This window comes from Pteronotus mesoamericanus, unplaced genomic scaffold, assembly GCF_021234165.1.
Source record: "Pteronotus mesoamericanus isolate MK-2021 breed Mesoamerican mustached bat unplaced genomic scaffold, CSHL_Meso_final contig_1018, whole genome shotgun sequence".
NCBI classification, from domain to species: Eukaryota; Metazoa; Chordata; class Mammalia; order Chiroptera; family Mormoopidae; genus Pteronotus; species Pteronotus mesoamericanus.
In genome coordinates this window covers 820,579-838,730 of record NW_026555002.1, presented here as the reverse complement: position 1 = coordinate 838,730, position 18,152 = coordinate 820,579, and the positions used below count along the sequence as shown (strand labels likewise).

Here is an 18,152-nt window from a genome sequence, read left to right as displayed (position 1 = left end):
GTCTATAGTTTGTTTTGGAAACATTTTTTTTGGAGTATAATTTTTTGGTGGCTGAATACATTTTTTTTTCTCTAATGTTCCTTGGAAATTTCAAAAGGATATGTTTTGGGTGTTCAAATACTATAGTATATTCGTATGTAGTTGTCAATTCATGCTTATAAAAGTTATTCCAGTCTTTTACTAGTTTTGTTTATTAGCCTTCATTTAGAATCTTTGCAATGACCACTTTGTCAAATTCTTATTTTTCTAATGTTTTAATGTACTTCTGAATATTATAATAGGTCAATATTTGTGCCTCTTCTAGAGTGTACATCCTTGAGAGATGCAGGCCACTGCGGCGGGGGAGATAGCAGCTTCCGATGAAGGCGGCCACCGTACTGGGGGGAACACCCAGACAGGTAAGGGGGCGGGCCTGCGGCTTTACTCTGGGAGGAGAGAGGTGCCGAATGTAACTGGACTAGACAGTTCTCCCTCCAGTGCTGCTGCTTTTTAAGCTCTCCTCCCAGTACTGTAGTAAGATTCGGCAAGTTGGGGCTTGGCAGGCTCACTCAGGTGGCTTTGGGTGAACATGGGCAGCCTGCACAGGAACCCTCAGGGATGGAAGATTTCGGGAAGAAAAGGCGCCGGGAGAGAGCGCCTCTGTCCAGCCGCGCCTGTGGGAACTGCTGGTAGCTGCAGTCTTAAGTGGAAAGAGGCAGGCTGACCTCTGTGCCCAAGTTGAATGTAAATTTGTCTTCACACAAATCCGAAATTTCTTTTTCTGTAGTAATGGTAGAAGAAAAAGGTAAGAGATAACAAGAGCAGAAAAAGCAAGATGACTAAAATTTGTGTGCTTATGAGCAAGTGTGGTTTTAACTATTAAGACGGCTTTAGAAAAAAAATTTAATGCTATTTTAAGTCAGAAGGAAGGTAATGGATTATTCAGTAAATGGAATTAATATAATTAACCATACATTTTTGGGGGTAAATAAGCTAGATTCCTGCCTTACACTGGGGAGGGGAAAAAACCCACATAGTGTAGAAAGGCTGCGTGGCACATACACAGAATAAGCTGTAGAAGAACAATGCGTAATCACGTGATGGGAAAGGCCAGAGACAAAACCTAGAAATCGGAGAAGGAACACTGATCCATTTACCTGAATAACCTTAAAACCCTAGATTAGTACAAAAAACCCTAGTATGATAAGCAATAAACTAGTACAAAAAACCCTAGTATGACAAGCAGTAAACTAGGAAAAAGTCACTTTATTATAAATAAGAAAAATAAAGAATTAGTATCCAGAATGTAAAGTGAACACTTACATAAACCTCTAAGAAAATAGTCTACCCATGAGTTTATAATTGAAGCTAATGTTTCAACCCCATAGCTCCAACCCCATATTTATAACAGCTTATTAGACCAGCTATTGTCAACCTTGTTCATCCCATGGCACAGCACACAAACTAATTACTAAAATGTTGCAGTACACCAAGAAAAAAAAAAAAAAGTATTTTTGTCAAGCTAACAAAATATAGGTACAATTTTTATTGATTTACACAATCATAATAATAGTAATTACCTAACCTTTGTGTTCCAAAGTGTCTTTAAAAATTCAGGTACCTATACACACATATGAGGATTTCTGGTACCAAGAATTAACCAATCAGACACAACCTTATTTTGAGATGTGACCAATAAGATGCAACTCTATTACGTGATTTATGGTTCAAGACAGTTTAATACTGTGTTGGCTGTTGTCATTTTTTTTATTTGAAAATTTAAGGGAAAGGAGGTCAGTGCCCCTGACTACACAGGTATTTCATGTTCTAAAAATTCTTGCGGCGCACTGGTTGAAAATTGCTGTATTAGACGTTTGAATCCGGGTGATTTATTGCTAACCTCAAACTCCACAGGCCTGAAAATGACTCGTTCTCCTCTATCCTTCCCCCTTTGCTCTTCCCCTTTGTCTTCTAAATCAGCTCTTCTTCAAGAAGCCCCTGTTCTCTAGCTCCAGGTATTCCCACCCATCGGTCACAGCAGGTTGTAAACCTCCTCACTAGGTTAGAGCAGTGTTTCAGCAGGCGGTAGCCAGTCGGTGAGTCATGAAACCAGTTTCACCTATTGCAATCAACTTTTCTTTAACAAAATGAAATAGACCAGAAAATACCAGAATACCGTGGACATAGTTGGAGTAGTTAGTCTTGTAAAATTTGTTTCACTTATTCACACACATATGTATTGTTTACTGGATCTTTACTTATTTTAGAGAGAGAAGCATCGATTTGTTGTTGCACTTATTTATGCATTCATTGGTTGATTCTTATATGTGCCGTGACTGAGGATCGAACCTACAACTTTGGCCTATTAGGATGACACTCTCACCAACTGAGCTACCTGGACCATGCCTGTCTGCTGGATCTTGATATGAAACTTGTTTCTGACTGTGGTCTTGGGGTGGGGGTGGGGGGGAATGTGTGTGTTAAAAATATATATGGTATGTAATATATTTATATGAATTTACAAATATTAGTGGCTTTCAGACATAGCTGCTGATCTGTGCCTCCGGGATCTGCCATTCCTAATCAGCCACCAAGCCTTGTCAGTTGTGGGGCCTGTAAACCAGGGCCTCCCTCGGTCCCGCATCTGCACTCTTGGTCTCTCCACCTCCAGCCCCGCTTCATGCCTTCATTCTTAGGCTGCTCAAGGCATCTAAGCCCAGTTCCATCATGTGGCTGCCTAGTCCGTGGAGCCTCAGAATAAGAGCCTGACTCCCTAGCACATCATGAAAGGCCTTTTCTCTGTTCACGGCTTTGATCATTCCCATAAAGCTGTTTCACTCCGGACAAAGGGGCCCACAGTGTCCTGAAAATGCCAGGTTCTTTCACACAGCTAACTTTATAGGTGCTCTTTGATTTGCCTAAGTCAACTGGTGGGTCTCATAACATTTTTTAAACAAAGTTTACTCTGAAATTGTCTTCTCCTTTCTTCTCGCGCATTTGCCTGCTCATCAGCGCAGCTCTGCCAGCGTTCGATGCCCATGTGGCATTTGTGCCTGCTTTTCTTGCTTGCGAGCCTCACACAGGCCGCCAGTGTTCGGGTGCACCGCCCAGGCCGTGGCTGCCTCCGCCGGGCCTGCCGCTGGAGCCAGCAGGCACCCGGCGCTCCTTGCCGCTGCAGGAGCTCAGGAAGAATCCTGGCTGCTCTCGCCTGGGGCCACCATAACAAAAACAGACCTCCTGGCCTAAACAATAGACCCTGTTTTTCCAGAGTTCAAGAGACTGGAAGTCCGAATCCGAGTGTCTCTGGCCAGGTTTGGGTAGGGGCTCTCCTCCTGGCCAGCAGATGGCCACCTTCCCGCAGTGTCCTCCTCACACGGTAGAAAGAGGGAGGGGGCGCCAGCTCTCTGTCACTGACCCCTCCGGAGGAACCCATCCCCGTGACCTCATCCAGCCCTGACTACCCCTCAGAGGCCCCATCTCCAGTTACTGTCACATTGGGGGTTCAGGCTTCAACATAGGAATTTTGAGGGAGACAGTTGAGTCATTCACGGAACCACAAGAGATGTTCCATGGATAACGTACAAGTACTTCTGCATTGGGAAGGACTTGGACCAGATTGCGTCTCAGTTCTCTTTTACCTTTTAGATTCTGTAATGTCCCTGCTGTTAACATTTTATCCTTTCTTTTTTTAAATCAGATGAGCCTTCTAATGCTAAGAAAGGAAACTTGTCATCTTCCAATGGTCGTAATGAAGCCAAATTGACTTTTCATGGTGACGACTGGGACTCCCTGGCACAACAAATTGCTAATGGCAAAGAAATCAGCAGTACTGACGAAACAGATTTACTGGAGCCATCTTTTACTACAAGCCCAGATCCTGACAGAGAGAGTACTCGCTCTCAGTCAAGGGTGTTTGAAGACAGTAACGACTATGTTTTCTTGAATGAAACATACTTTATCCATTATTCAGAGTCAAAACTAAAGAATGAAAGTCCTGTTCTTTTAAATTCAGAATTAGCTTCTGAAATGCGGAAAAGAGAGGAGGTATTTTTTGATATTTTGGAACATGATAAGATTATTGGCTTAGAAAGAAGCTACAAGATTTCAGGTGACGATTATAAAGAAACTACTGAGGATGTGCAGAAGCATGATACAGACGAAGACTCGCAGCAGGAATATCACAGTGAGGAGGAACATGAATATCTGAGCGACCATTTCTCTCTCGACCGAGCAAAAGCATCACATACATCGAATCTGGAGGTGGTTAGATTAAGAAATTCAAGTTATGAAGTTCAATGTTCCGGTAGCCCAGAAGTTCACCATATTAAATTGGAAAGTAGTTCTAGCATCTCTTTAGATTCAGTTGATGGTTATGGACAGGGAGATTCACCTTACATCTCCCCATTTCAGAATTCTGTTACGCTAAGGCAGTGTCACACACCAAAGCATGAAAGGTGTGAGGAACAGGAGACTAGTTTAATGTACCATACTGCATTCGATGAAACTGTGCTGGGGAAAAGTCCTCCTAAAAACTGGGAATCTCAATCTAACAGTAGTTTCTTAAACCCTCAACAAGCATTAAAAACTGAAACTTACACTGGCAAAATTAAACCTGAAGTAAGTGAAGCTAAAGATTTTTGTGGAAATAAAACTGTTGAGAACAAAACTTTGCAACACCTTGAAAATCCTAGCACATTACCACAGGACAAAGCTTTAGAAGCCTTACTACAACACTGTAAAGAGAGTCAGGCTTCCTCTCCTTGTGTTTGTGATGAGTCAGTGCTTTCTGCCTGTGAACATTCGCTTCATAAAAGCCTGCCGAACACCCCTACCTCAGCCCTAGATATTTCCATTACTCCGCCAAGGACTGGAGTCAAAGATAATCAGGCAATAAAAGAAGATAGCTCCCTAAAAGTTGCTAGCGGCAGTGCCGCACATCAGATGTTCCCTCACAGCATGGAAGGAACACGTCCCGAATCTGCGACAGTGGCTGCCAAGTGCACAGTCACAGTTAACCAGACAGTGGACGTTAGCTCCGATTTCAGGGCTTGTTTCACAACGAGCCGAGCGACTAGCGCAAGGTCTTCCCTGGTGTCTACGTCCAGTAACACAGAGATCACAATGATGAATAAAAAACGCCCTGGTGAATGTCAAAGGGGGAAACAGAGAAGTGTGGCTTGCAACACAGACTTGTCATACTGTCGCGATGTTGAAGATACTCAGACAGCTGTGTCAAAAGGATCTCGGGGAAAATCCTCCTCGGTCGACAGTTTAAAACCTAATGGAAACTTTCTAAGTAAGGTAAAACCAATATGATTAATAACAGAATTTTATTTGACTTTATAAAGAGGCAGTGTATACCACTGTAAATAGAATTTTAGCGGGGGCTTCCCGAGACATTTGTGAGCAAATGCGAAGCAGAGGGAAAAGGCGAATAGCTTGCTGCCAGCCCAGCCCTTTTCTGGTGGCTGCTATTGCCACCAAGTCCACAAGTAATCAGCTGCTGTGTTCCACCAGTTTGGAAGCCAGATTCAACATGTGATGTTTGTCATGTATTTCTAATCAGATTTTAATCACGTTTGCAGGATTCCCTGGAACTAAGGAAAACACTTGCTATTGCAGACCTGACGAAACATCCCGAAAGGTAAGTTAGATGCATAAACTTGCAGATACACTTGGGGGGGAATCAGGATAGTAATTTGCGTTTTGTAGGGTACTTAACCACATGGAATGTAGCCTAAAGGAACCCTAAGAGAGCATCTGCTTCAGCCATTTGCCTTTAAATCAAAAAGTATTAGGCCAGTATAGAATGTTAAAGCTTTTTCACTTAATTGAAATTTCAGTCCCAATAATTGCTTTAGAAACTCATGGCATCTTTATTTAACCCAAATCCGTAGTGGTTTAGTTACTCAATTTTCTTTCATTTGATCCCCTGTAGACCAAAACAAAATAGTACTTTTGGGAAATGTCATATATATGAAGATGTAAATAGCTACTTTCCCTGGGATACTTTAATCTTGATTTTAATTTATTGTGTAATTTACTTGGCGTTTATTAGATATCCTTATAATTCACAACACAAAGGAGAGTGAGTAAGGGGGGGGGGGTAAAAAGGGGACGTTTCTGAGAAGCCACGTTAGTTTCCGTGCTCTTCCGTCATGTACTTTTTTCCTTCATTCTTCTGAGGTTAATTCGGTGTTCAGTCCTATGAAGTTAAAAGGGTTGGTTTCCTGACACAGGAGTATTGAGAACAACCAGCAGTGGAAGCTGCTAGCAAGAACTGTTAACATTCAGAAAATGTAGAGATTTGGGGCTTTTTAATAAAATGACACAGCAAAATATTTGCTTATAAAAATGAGCCTTAATTATTAAGAAAAATGTCTTATGTCTATTTTCCGTTTTTAAAAAACCCAACATATTTAAGAACAGTTCCTATCCAGAATGCTCATAACTTTAAAAAACGTTGGCCAGAGCTTGATTTAGGTTGAAAACCTACCAATTCTGGATAAAGTCAGTAGTTTACTTGGAATCCCTTCTTCATAAAAAGTAGGAATTCGAGGACGGTTTACTTCCTTGAGGTCTGAAAGGCATATCTTAGCTTTGACTCTTAACATGCTTGTTTCGGTGACTGTAACGTGCTCCTGTGGCCCTTCACGTTCAGGAGAGAGCGATTCAGACTTGACAAGGAGGTGTGAGAAACGTAACGTGTGTTTCCGGAGGCGCGCCATCAACACGGAAGTGTTTGCGCCTCACCTGGCGTATCTTCTCCTCGTACAGGGAGCCCCAGCTTCCCGCGCGGGCGGGGGAGAGCTCGCCGCCGGAGTGCTGCCGGAGGGCGGCGCAGAGAGCCCTCAGAGCGGAGCTGCAGCTTCTGGACGCGCACTACCAGATGTGTCATCGCCACTGCGGTGACATCTACAGACTTGTGCTGGGGGACAGGGGAGGGGTGGGCAGGTGAGTGTTCCTTTTAGGTCTGCGTGCTCTTAGGAGTATTACTCGTTTTAAGTTCTAGAAATTTCTTTAATTTTCATTTTTGAAGGGCAAAATCCAGATTGTAACTAGATTTTTAAGAAGTAATACATTAGAATTTCATGGAGAGAGAACAGTGTGTGTTGGGATGATGAATCCAGTCAAAAGATAGATTCGATGTTTCCTCTAAGATCCGAGTGCGGACGAAGTCGGTTGCAGGGTTTCACGTGACATTCCATCCCATTCTCTCTGGCTTTGTATACTGGGGGTCGCTGGTACTGCTTCTAGAAAAACGTGTTTTCTGTAGTTCATCTTCTTTCCCTAAATATTTAAAAGAAAATTTAAAGATCTGAAAGAACTAAGTATGTAATACTAGTGTTAAGTGGATGACTTCAGCTTAAATCAGTTTTGTGAACTTTTAAACAGGAATTTATCAACTAACTCCATGAAGAAGGACTTAGGATCAGCACTACTATCTGTTTTGGGAGACTTAAAAGTTAAATATGTGAGTTTGAAAGAGAAAATAAACAAGGGCGTACCCCTGGGAGAGCTGCCCCCCTTGGCAGTAGAATCGAAGTTACTATCTGCTTTCTCTACTTTTGCTTCCAGGGTATGTATGTATGTTTCAGGAGTAAAATTTTTACTTTATTTAGATAAAATATTTTAAACTAAAAGATTTTTTTCCTTTTTCTGTCTTTCTAGCTAATGAAACAAGAATCACATGTGTAAGTTATGGTTTCACCTAATTTAGAATTAATTTGACCTTAAAAATGGCTTAATTTAGTTAATTTTAAATTTTCTGGTTTGGTCCTTACTTAGAACATTGACACATTCTTTAGTGAAATGTTTATCTGTTTAGTTTTTCAGGAGTGGATTCTGAACTAGATAATCAAAGTGTCTGTGATGTTGATGTTTTTTCAAGCCTAAAGAAGACCCTCTCTCAAGTGAGTTTTTTAAGTAGTTCATCAGTATCAATCTTTGGCTTAATTTTTCGGCTTAAACAAAGTAAACTGTAATTTGCAGAAGCCCTCACGTCCTCCTTTGCATGCAGCTGGCTTACTTAGTACACCGCTACTTGAGGGGCGCAACTGGTCGGAAGGACTGTCGGCTTTCTTGACCTCTTGTGGTCTCAGAGAAGTGTGTGTCACCCTACAGATTGTGAAGTGGTACAGAGTCATAAGTTATATTTCATTATCAAGTGAGGCAGTGGGGTAGGACAGGTGGTATTTATTTCTACTCTCTGACTTTAGTTTTAACTCTGAGGTGGTATTATTTGTATAGTCTTATGTTACAAGATGCATTGCAAAGCCAAAAGTGAAATACTTTATGGCTTTATATTCCTTTATATTAACAAATGATTAAAAGCAAATTACTTCAGCAATTTATTTATTGCGTTCTACTCAGCTCCATTATGCACGAAGAATTAACAGATCTAAAAACAGATGCTGATATCCTCAAATTTCTAATGTGATATGTTTAAACAACTTGTTCAGTTAGTGGTATATCGTGTTCTAGAGAGGTTGTGATTCATCACTGTGATGGTAGCAATTGTATAACCTGCTTATTTGGGGAAGAACAATAAATTATTTTTAAAACTGAGATGCAGATATACATAATTTATACTATCTAAGCTTTGGCTATAAGACAGTATTTTAAGTTACGATTATATTTCAATACCTGTGTCATTAAATTAACAGGTTATGCATGAAAGCCAGTGGAATGTAGTATGTATAAATTTTAGTTACATACTGTCTTCACAGTTTTCCATAACCATATATTACCTATAATGTTATTCCTTGTTTTGCATTCTTTAAACAATCTCCTTTTTAAATAAACTTAGTGTAAAGAGTAGCTTATTTGCTATTTGGGAAAGTAATATTCTCATAAATATCAGGTATGCATGAGCCACAATAACTGTGTGACTGTCAAATGTTAAAATGAAAAATACTTAACATGTGTACTTCCAGAAATCATCTGAACTACTTACTTCTAGTGCGTGCACCCAGCTTGGCTGAATGGCGGTGCTGCGCGCTGGCACCTGGTCACCACCCAGGCTGGGCTCACTCAAGCCCCGGCTCGCATTGTCTGCGTGACGGACAACGCAGCGGGCGCCTCAGTGCCGTTCGCTCTCCTGTGACGTGGAGCCTGGCCCTGCTCCAGGAGCCTCCCTGTGCGGCTGATGCCAGTGAGGACGCCGCCGCCCGGGAGGAGCAGCGTGGCAGCGGGTCTTACTCACCGCCGTCGTCTTCATTGCTTTCATCCTCAGGTGTCCTCGTCGTCTGACAGTAGTCGTCCTAATCAAGGTGCTACGTCACCCAAGGAAGACGGTTTAAAAAGCGGTGATATAGATGGACGCTTCAGTCAACTGAAACTGGATGACAAAGGTCAGTGTACAAATGCATTGTCTGGTGTCACAGCCGGAAGGCAGTAAGGTTTAAAATATCTCCAGTGCCCGTTCATTAAATCAAAGTAAATATTCTTCATTGAATGGCATCATTCTGATTATGAATGGTAAAGAGGTTCTTTTTACCTGTACTTGACATCTTTAAGGTGACCTAATACTGTATCTGACAGTGCCAGTTAAGAACACAGACATTGATTCTTCTGGTTCATGTTTTCTAATCTGAAAATTCTTCTGTCCAACCCATATCTCTGTAACTTGTGTGTATGATATTTTTTATTTTGTCCCCCGTGAAGAGAGATGTGAGACAAGATTATGATCATTCCAAAAAGATTCACAAATGCAACCTTTAAAGAAATAACGAGCCACAGTGCCTCTCAATCCCTTCGAAAGATGTTTACTGTTAGTCTGTGTAGAGAGGGAGTGCAGGTCTCTCCAACAGTGGAAGCCTTAAAACTCAGAAACGTGAGGCTAGGAGCCGGCATTCATGAAAGGAAGACGAAAGCAGACCCCCCGGGCTGAAGCGCCCTGTTACTCGGAGGCTGCTGAAGCCCCCTGGGGGGTGGGGGGCTGTAGTTGGTGCTCCTGTTTTGCTAATATTTACTTTGCGATTTATACATGCAGTTAGTAATTGTCATTATGCCGATCATGCTGAGAAGCTTTCTCGGTAACTTTTCGTGGGGTAAACATACGTCATTCCTAGCTGTTTGTGTTCAATTTCTCAGGGTACCAAAGTCGCCGAGAGGTAAGTGAAGACTGGTTCGATGCCGAAGAGAGCCTGGCAGGAGGCGGCGGCCCAGGGAATGAAGGGCGGCGGACAGAGCGCGGCCGGCGGGCTCCGGAGTCGCCGGGTTGGTTCCTACGGTTTCCTGAGAAACCCTGCCCTGGCTCGCTCTTAAACTAGTGCTTTCTGTTTTGTATGTTATTGGGGAGACTAAGCCATTTTACTGTTTTATTCCTCTTTGTGGCTCTTTTAAGTATAGAAAATGAGAAAATTAGCCATTTGGAGTTCAGTTTTTTAAAAGAGTGAATCAGTGTAAGATGTTTGTCTTTCAGAAAGCTGTCTGCTAAAAGCTTAAATCCAAGATTTAGTCAGGAGGCCGAGGCCCAGCACCCTCGCCCCACCCACTCGGCCTACCTCAGGGTCCCCTTTCCCTGCGCGCGCCCCCTCCCCCGGGGGGCCCCCCGGCCCTGGGTGTGTGGGGAGCGGCGCGCACGCCCCATTTCCCGTCAGACCAGCAGGGCTGCCCGTCTCCGTGGCGTGAGAGATGGAACCTGTTTGCTTTCCCTCGCTGTGATAGTCTGTTTCCGGAATGTTTTCACCTTCAGCTGATCCTTAATTGCTTGTAATGGTTGGAACTTCCTTTAGTGCTGTAATCGTTGCTCTTCTACCGTTTCTAATGATACGCTCCTTCTCTGTTCTTTCCTTTGTGCTTTGGTGGGTTTTTATTTTACTCTCCATAACAATGGTTTTATTTTTCCTACTTGTATAAGTAATGTTTATTAATGCTTTTAAATAAAATATAAAAGTATAAGAATTAAAATTACCCGATGTGCCTCCAACCTACAGTGACTGCTGTTAATATCCTTTACCATTCTTAATGCATATAAGCCGTTCAAAATAAATGGCATGACATCTAATATCATTGGAAGTCCTTTTTTCCTTGCATTTTTCTCCATATCACTCACTATGTACTGTGTGTCGCTCTTACTTGGCACACTGGCTGCCATCTCACACTCACACACAGCCAGTGAGGCCAGGGACGTTTTTTGTGCTTTGATCTCCGCCTGTCCTGAGCGCCAGGCACCGCGCTCGCCCGTGCGGCGTTCAGTAGACTCCTTGTGCTACGCGCGGACAGGGGAGGCGATGGGCAGCCGGCGCGCGGCCCGGTTCTTACTTGCTTTCCTGCGGTGCTGTGCTTCCTTGCTCCCTTCTCGCCCTCCTGTGAGACTTCTCTATGCAGCACACTGTAAACCAAAGAAATTAGCAAGTTAAGTAAGTTAATGAAGAAAGTGAGGTATTACTGCCTAGAATGGAGGATTCTACCTGAATTTTTCAGCACTGCCGCTGACTAGATTTGTGGTCTAAACTCCTAAGATCTCAGGGCCCTCATCTAGAAAATGGGAACAGCAGCCCCTGCAGCTGACAGGGTGGCTGTGAGCGTTGCGTGGGATGAGGCGCACAGACCGCTCGGCATGCTGCCCGGGATGTGGGAAGCGCTCGGCGCGTGGCAGACTGCTGTTACTGTGCAATAAAGTACAATTTGTCACTGTCCCGTGTTACATACGAGCTCTAAAAGATACAGATAAAAGCTGCTTTAGGAATTCATTCAACAAATACTGTGACCCCTCCATGTGTCCACTACAGGGTTTGGTAGTAACTTGAAGGAATCTCACTTCAGTGACTTCCTTTTTTATTTCAGACGAGATTCTCTTAAGTATACAGACTGAAAATGGAGTCTAAGACTCCTGAAATTTTGTCAAACAAGAAAAAATGTATCAATAGTCCTGGTATTGTGGTTTCCAAAATAGTCTGAATCAAGTTCTCCCCCCACCCCCCGCCCATTCTTCTGTGCCATTACCACACACCTGCTGTTGATGGTTCTCCGATGGAAAGGGTTTCTCGTTGTGCTTTTCCCCAGCAAAGGCGTGTATGTAAAGAGCCCTCGCCAGCTGTAGTGGTGGGTTAGGGTGCTGCGTGCCTTCGGCGTCTCGGAGCTGCTCTAACTGGAGACAAGTGGAAGGCACTGTCTTGGTTATGTCATTGATTGCTCTGTTTCGATGTTACTGATCTATTTTTCTAGAGAGAGGGGCAGGGAGGGAGAAAGAGGGAGAGAAACGATGTGTGGTTGCCTCTCGCACATCCCCCACTGGGGACCTGGCGGGCAACCCAGGCCTGCGCCCTGACTGGGAATCGGAACAGACGACCCTGTGGTTCGCAGGCCACTGAGCCACACCAGCCAGGGCCAACCTCTTTATTTTTTAGGATGGTATTTTTAAGGCCCAAAAATCTTAAAACTGTACTCCAGGCTCTTGGTCTTCAGTGTAGTGCTGGTATCTGCTAATGACTTTGTAATCTTTATAATAATAAAAACACTTAACAATTTTCACATTTTTAAAAAATACCAGTGTAATAATAGCTGTCTTTTGTTGTATGTTGTGTTTTTTTATAGCAGAAACCAAGAATGCTGAACCCTTACAAAGAGAGAGAAGCCACCTGGTTCATGTCGGTGGTCTCTGCCCCTCAGTGTCTGAGGTATGCCAGGGGTGGTTTTTTGAACTTCATTTTTAGATCTCTTAAGGCATGTATATTTTATTTGTTGTTGTTTTCTATCCTTCACAAACTCTTATTTCTCCTCTTCTAGGCTGATTTAAGGTATCATTTCCAGAAATACCACGTTTCTGACATTGCAATTTCTGATTCTTCTGATTACAGGTTTGTGTTCCCAATTCAGCAAGCGCACCCGTCCCGGGTGTCCGCCGTGTGCCAGGGCCCCTGTACCAGGCACTAGCCAGGCGGCGAGGAGGCCAGGGCCACTCCAGGAGAGCTGACCCTGCCCAGCGGAGGGACACGGTCGCATGCCACGGGCAGGCGGCCATGCCGGGCGGGGTCATTAGGAGAGTGGGTTCCTCAGCTGCGTGGCTTGGGTTCCATCCCCGGCTCTGCTGCTGCTTGCTGAGTCCATTTGCTGAATAAAATTTGATCTTCCGCACCTCAGGCTCTTTGTAAAGCAAGGATAACCCCCCTGTGCCTCCACATCGCCGCCCTGAAATGCCGCCAGCTGTGCGAGCAGGGGGGCGGGGGGCGGCCTGGCTGGAGCGGGCGCTCCGAAAACTGCGCTGCTGCTGTTTTTGTCATCATTGCCTTGCGGCAGCCGATGCTCTTATGCTGTATTTTTAGGTCGTTAGCTCTGTCAACTACATACAGTCATTTGACTGCTCCTAGTTTCTGGTTTTTGACATTGTAAGAACATTCAAAAGTATCAATACGGCAAGAGTTCAGGGAAAATACCTTTACTGTTTTATCACTAAAAATGATAGCTGTTTATGTCACACATTAAATCTCTACCAATTAAGGACCCTCTTTGTAGTTAGGGTTGAAGTTTATTAAAAATAGATGTTTGATAAGATCACATGCTTTTTTCTGCTTTTATATTCTAGATATGCATCTCTTGCTTTTAAAAAAAACAATGATGCAAAGTCAGCTGTGAAAGAAATGAACGGGGTAGAAGTAAACGGCAAATCCGTAAACATGCGACTCGTTAAAAGTCCTGCAGAATGTCCATCACCACTTTCCTCCAAAAATGGAAGGAGAGTTAGTTTGAATAATTTGGAGAAAAACACCAACAAAGAAATGGACTCAGCTTCCTGTATTTCTAGAGTGCCCAGAACTAGGCCACGGCAGCAGGGATCTGAGGAAGACAGTGAGTTTTTCCATTTCGACCAGGTTGGTTTCCTTGCTTGTCCCCTTAGCTGGTCTCCGTGTGCGCCACGTCGCCGTGAGTGGCTTTGCAGTGCAAATGACACTGCAGTCAGAGATCGCGCGGTGGGAACGAGCGCGGTCACCTCCGTGGCGTGGCGCCGTGGGTCCGCCCTGACCTGCTCCTGTACACCCTGGTTCCCCGGAGGGAAGCCGTGGGCCCTTGTGGACCCTGCTGCAGGGACATGTGTGTCTCTCTAACTGGGCTCTTTGCCAGCGCTTTGCAGCCTCCCTCTCTCTGCCGACCGAGCTCCTTCCTCCTTTTTATCACAGTTCCCTCTTCGCATTCTTGTTAAAACCGTAAGGCGGGAGCAGTTTGCTGTGTGGCCCTCCTCTTTAGACTCCGTGAGGGGCGGGGGTGGGGTGCAGTGCCTGCACTCGCTCTTCTCCCTCCCCAACAAGCAATTTATATCTGATGTCTTGGTTTCTTTATTTTCCTCTTTCATCTGACTTGGGCAAAATGCCTGGCTGTCCCATAGGCACTCTGCCAATTTTTTTTAAATTTTACATAAAATACACTTTTTTTGGTTTATACCTGTTTACACAAATGCTTATGGACATGTAACCACTTGTAAAGATACAAAGTCGTCCATTCCAGAACATTCTCTCATGTTCTGCTCTACTCCCTGTTCTTCTGTTTCTGCCTTTTCTGTCATATCACATAAATGTAACGGTAAGTAGCCTTATTATTCTGGCTTCTTTCACTGCCTGGATGCATTTGAGATCACTTCGCCGTGTATGTATCAGCAGTTCATTCCTGTTCTTGTTTTGACCGTTTGTATTGGGTTGTTTGTTACTGAGTTTTAAGATTTTTTTTTCTATTCTGAACATAAATTCTTTGTAAGGTGGACATGTGATTTACAAACATTTTTCCTAGCCTGTACTTTCTCTTTTCATTCGTTTAACAGTATCCTTATCAGAGCAGGAGTTTTTAATTCTGAGGAAGTGGTGTTTATCAGTTCTTTTTATCTTGTCCTTCTAGTGCTCGCTCTAATAAGAAGCCCATGATCACAAAGGTGTGAGTACCTTTTTGTGTGTGACTTGAGGTCATTTTTTCCTTTGTGCTCGTTTTGTTTTACATACGGAATTGTTCCAGCCTCATTGTTAGAAAAACCCATCTCCACTGAGTTATCTCTGCACCTCTGTCAAAAATCAACTGACCCGATCTGTGTGGGTCTCTTTCTAGGCTGTCTGTCGCCTGCCCTCGATCTGGTTTTTTGTCCCCCCTCCAGGACGGCGCTATCTTGATGGTAGCTGTACAGTAAGGCTGGAAAGCAGGTAGAATGAGTCCTCAGCTTTGTTCTTTTTCAAAATTGTTTTGGCTCTTCTAGTCTCTTTGTATTCCTGTATAAATTTCATAATTCCACTTGTTAATATCTAATAAAAAAACTCCTACTTTGGTTTTTACTGGAATTATTTTGAACCTGTAGATCCGAGCAGATCCCTTTGTAATGAATGGATGAATGAAATACTTGCTGGAGAAGACAAAGGGGCCTCTTCTCCGTGTGCCCTCTCCGTCCTCCCGCCGCGCCGCCACGGGCGGGCCTGGCGCGCTCCCTGCGGTCAGGCTCGGCTCTTCCTGGTCCCGGCAGGGCTTGCACTTGGCTGTTCGTTCTTTTGAAGTTACCATTCCGGTTGGTCCTATGTTTTTCCTGCCAAACTTCCCCAAATTTTAGTCTCCAAAATTTTAACTTTCTCCATTACCACTAGTGACCTTTTTACTGGTCTGTACCCCATCAGCCTTTTCCCTGACCATCAGGCCTGTTCGAGGCTTGATCAGCCTGTTTTGAAACTCGTTCATTCAGGGACACTCAAGTGTAAGATGAATTTTCGGGTATGTGACCTTGAGCCACAGAAGGAAAGAAGGAAGTGAAGCCGGGTTGGGTGACCTGGGGCCTGAACTGGAGGTTGGGAGCTGGCGGCCACCCGCCCCCCGCCCCGTCATGCAGCCGACACGGTGTCTTGCCCCCACGGCACAGCACACACCGCTCTTCCCCTCTGCACGGGGGCTTCCTCTGGCTGCTCGTGACTTGTCCTCCATTTGGCTTTATTTTGCTTAATTTTAACTCCACAGTATTTTTCTGTTTAAGCCTCTGTCATTTGCCGATGCATTTGCTCCGTTTCCGTTCCTCGTTCTTCAGACAGGACCCCCCCCCCCCCCCCCCCCCCGGCTCACGACATCGGTGTCCGTCAGTTCAGGCGATGCGCTCTTGCTTCACGCGACGGGCCCGTGGGGGCCGCAGGTGGGCAGCAGGGAGGTTATGTGGTGTGAACAGTGTGCCCTGGGCCGGGGAGGGGCCTGTCCCCTTAGAGTGTGCAGACAGGGCTGGTCCTGTTCCTTGCCAGCCTGTTAAACTGCGCACTCACGTTCTCTTATCTTTCCAGCAGTTTCTTGTCACCTGTCTTTTTCTTGGATCCTCAACATTTATTCATGATATTTATTCATTTAGAAAATATTTACTGTCCACAGTAAGAGGCAAAATGGTGATCATTAACACATTCATAATCTGGCACTGCCCCTCCTCGTTCTACGATTGAGCAGTGACGTAAACTTGGTGTCTGAGCCTCCTTTTCTTAGCATGGGGGCATAGTCCCTGCCTCGCACATGTTGTGCACAGTTGACAGCGGTTCCTGGCTCTGCAAATGTGCTCGGGAAACAGTCGCTGTCCCCGTGGCTGGCAGTGATTCGGCTCTTTGTGGAAATCGCATCCTCACTGTGGTTTCAGCTGTCGCTTGAACTTGTGTGTCCCAAACACTTATTTACTAAACCGTTACCACACGCCAACTGCGTACAGTCTTTTAGGCACGGGGTGGGAAAGCTGCAATGAACAAAACAGACAAAATCTGCAGTTGTAGAGCTTAAATCTAGTGAAGGAGATCAGGGACTGGCAAATAAGTAGAATGTGTAATATTCTGATGTGACCAATTTTATGTCTTGTCCTGGTTTTTCATCTGGCCTTTTAAAGTTTCGGCTCGCTCTTTGTTGAACTTTGATGGGATTTACAGTGGTTTCATACAGTTCATAGCCTACGTGCCTGGTTAATTTAATTGATTGTTTTCATTTTGTCTCTTCATTTGGCTTACAAGATCCATAAATGGAGCGGGTTCAGTTTTTCTACTAGTTTCTTTCCCTGCCGCCCGCCCCCCACGCACGTGGTGCAGTCCTTGGTCTGTAGTGTGTGTGCATTACATATTTAGTGAGATGCAGGATATTTGTAACTTCCGTGCATGCCAGTTCTGTCGGGTCGGGTAAGGACTGAAGCCTTCAGGAGGCGCCCCCATCGCCTGTGATGGGTTAACCCCTCCCTGTGCGTGGGGCCGATTGTGTGCACTCTGGGGGAAGGTTGACGAAGTCGGCCTATGTTCTGTGGCTCAGATAAGGCATCCCAGTTAGGGAAGGCTGCTTTAGACATAGCTTCAGATAAGTGGTCACTGCTGTACGAGGACGTGTTTGCCATTTTTTTACTGCAGGGCCCTGCGCACAACTCAAGGAAATACACTTGGTATAAATAACCCCAAATCAAAATAAATGTCCTAGGAATTTTGATTTCATAGCATGTAATTATTACCATTATTGTTGCAATTTTACTATTATAATTTTAGTTCTAACATTTATTTTAACTGAGTAAGCTGGATTATCTCTATGTAATGATTATTGATTTTGAGGAAACTTTTAAATGCTTATTTAGGGTGTCAAGAAGAATTGTAAACAGATTGAATCTACTAAACTGTTACCTGATGCACCTATTCGTTTGATGCCGCCAAATACATTGAACCTGCGTAGCTTTACCAAGATCATGAAGAGACTTGCCGAATTACACCCGGACGCTAGCAGGTGATGCCCCCAGTTCTGTTTCAACTGGCGGTAAAAGTTGTGTGTAAAATGCAGTTCGGTCCAATAACTGAGCCACTCTTGGAATGCACTCCTGCCTTGGAAAGGACAGGGGCTCATGTGTTTTCCTCTTGCACAGAGACCGTGTGGTAGACGCTCTACAGGCAGTGAGAGGAAATCACAGAGGCTTTCTGAACGGCCTGTCTATTAATACTATCGTGGAAATGACTTCGTCGGTTTTGAAAAACTCTGCTTCTGGTTAGGAATGGAAGAACCAATAACAGGTAAGTCAGTCATATCTTTTATATTTAATTGTTACCTAAAAATGGAAGATACTGATTTTATTTTTCCAAATAAAAAGAATATTGTTTTAAATATTATAAAATTTAAAAAAACATACTATATTAGTTCATTAATGCAAAATGAGTTACCCCCAAAATTAACTAACTGGAACAATGTTCATCATCTCCTGGTTTGCAAACTAGGATTCA

General features: G+C 44.1%; 1 protein-coding gene across 1 annotated transcript; it reads left to right on the top strand.

The window, feature by feature from the left end:
• Window positions 1-322: 322 nt before the first annotated feature.
• Window positions 323-17,924, top strand: RBM44 (RNA binding motif protein 44). The gene is made up of 14 exons (XM_054570738.1): window positions 323-398; window positions 3,677-5,280; window positions 5,565-5,623; window positions 6,757-6,933; window positions 7,375-7,558; window positions 7,651-7,673; window positions 7,808-7,892; window positions 9,215-9,332; window positions 10,075-10,200; window positions 12,523-12,605; window positions 12,715-12,785; window positions 13,511-13,796; window positions 17,519-17,664; window positions 17,801-17,924. The coding sequence occupies exons 1-14, from the start codon at window positions 323-325 to the stop codon at window positions 17,922-17,924; spliced, it is 3,162 nt and encodes a 1,053-aa protein (XP_054426713.1).
• Window positions 17,925-18,152: the final 228 nt, after the last annotated feature.

Excerpts from the sequence above, each read along its gene's own strand:
- RBM44 (XM_054570738.1), top strand. The coding sequence starts at position 323 with ATGCAGGCCACTGCGGCGGGGGAGATAGCAGCTTCCGATGAAGGCGGC. Across the intron at positions 399-3,676 it reads TGGGGGGAACACCCAGACAG|ATGAGCCTTCTAATGCTAAG; the intron begins GTAAGGGGGCGG and ends TTTTTAAATCAG. Across the intron at positions 7,893-9,214 it reads TAAAGAAGACCCTCTCTCAA|GTGTCCTCGTCGTCTGACAG; the intron begins GTGAGTTTTTTA and ends TTTCATCCTCAG.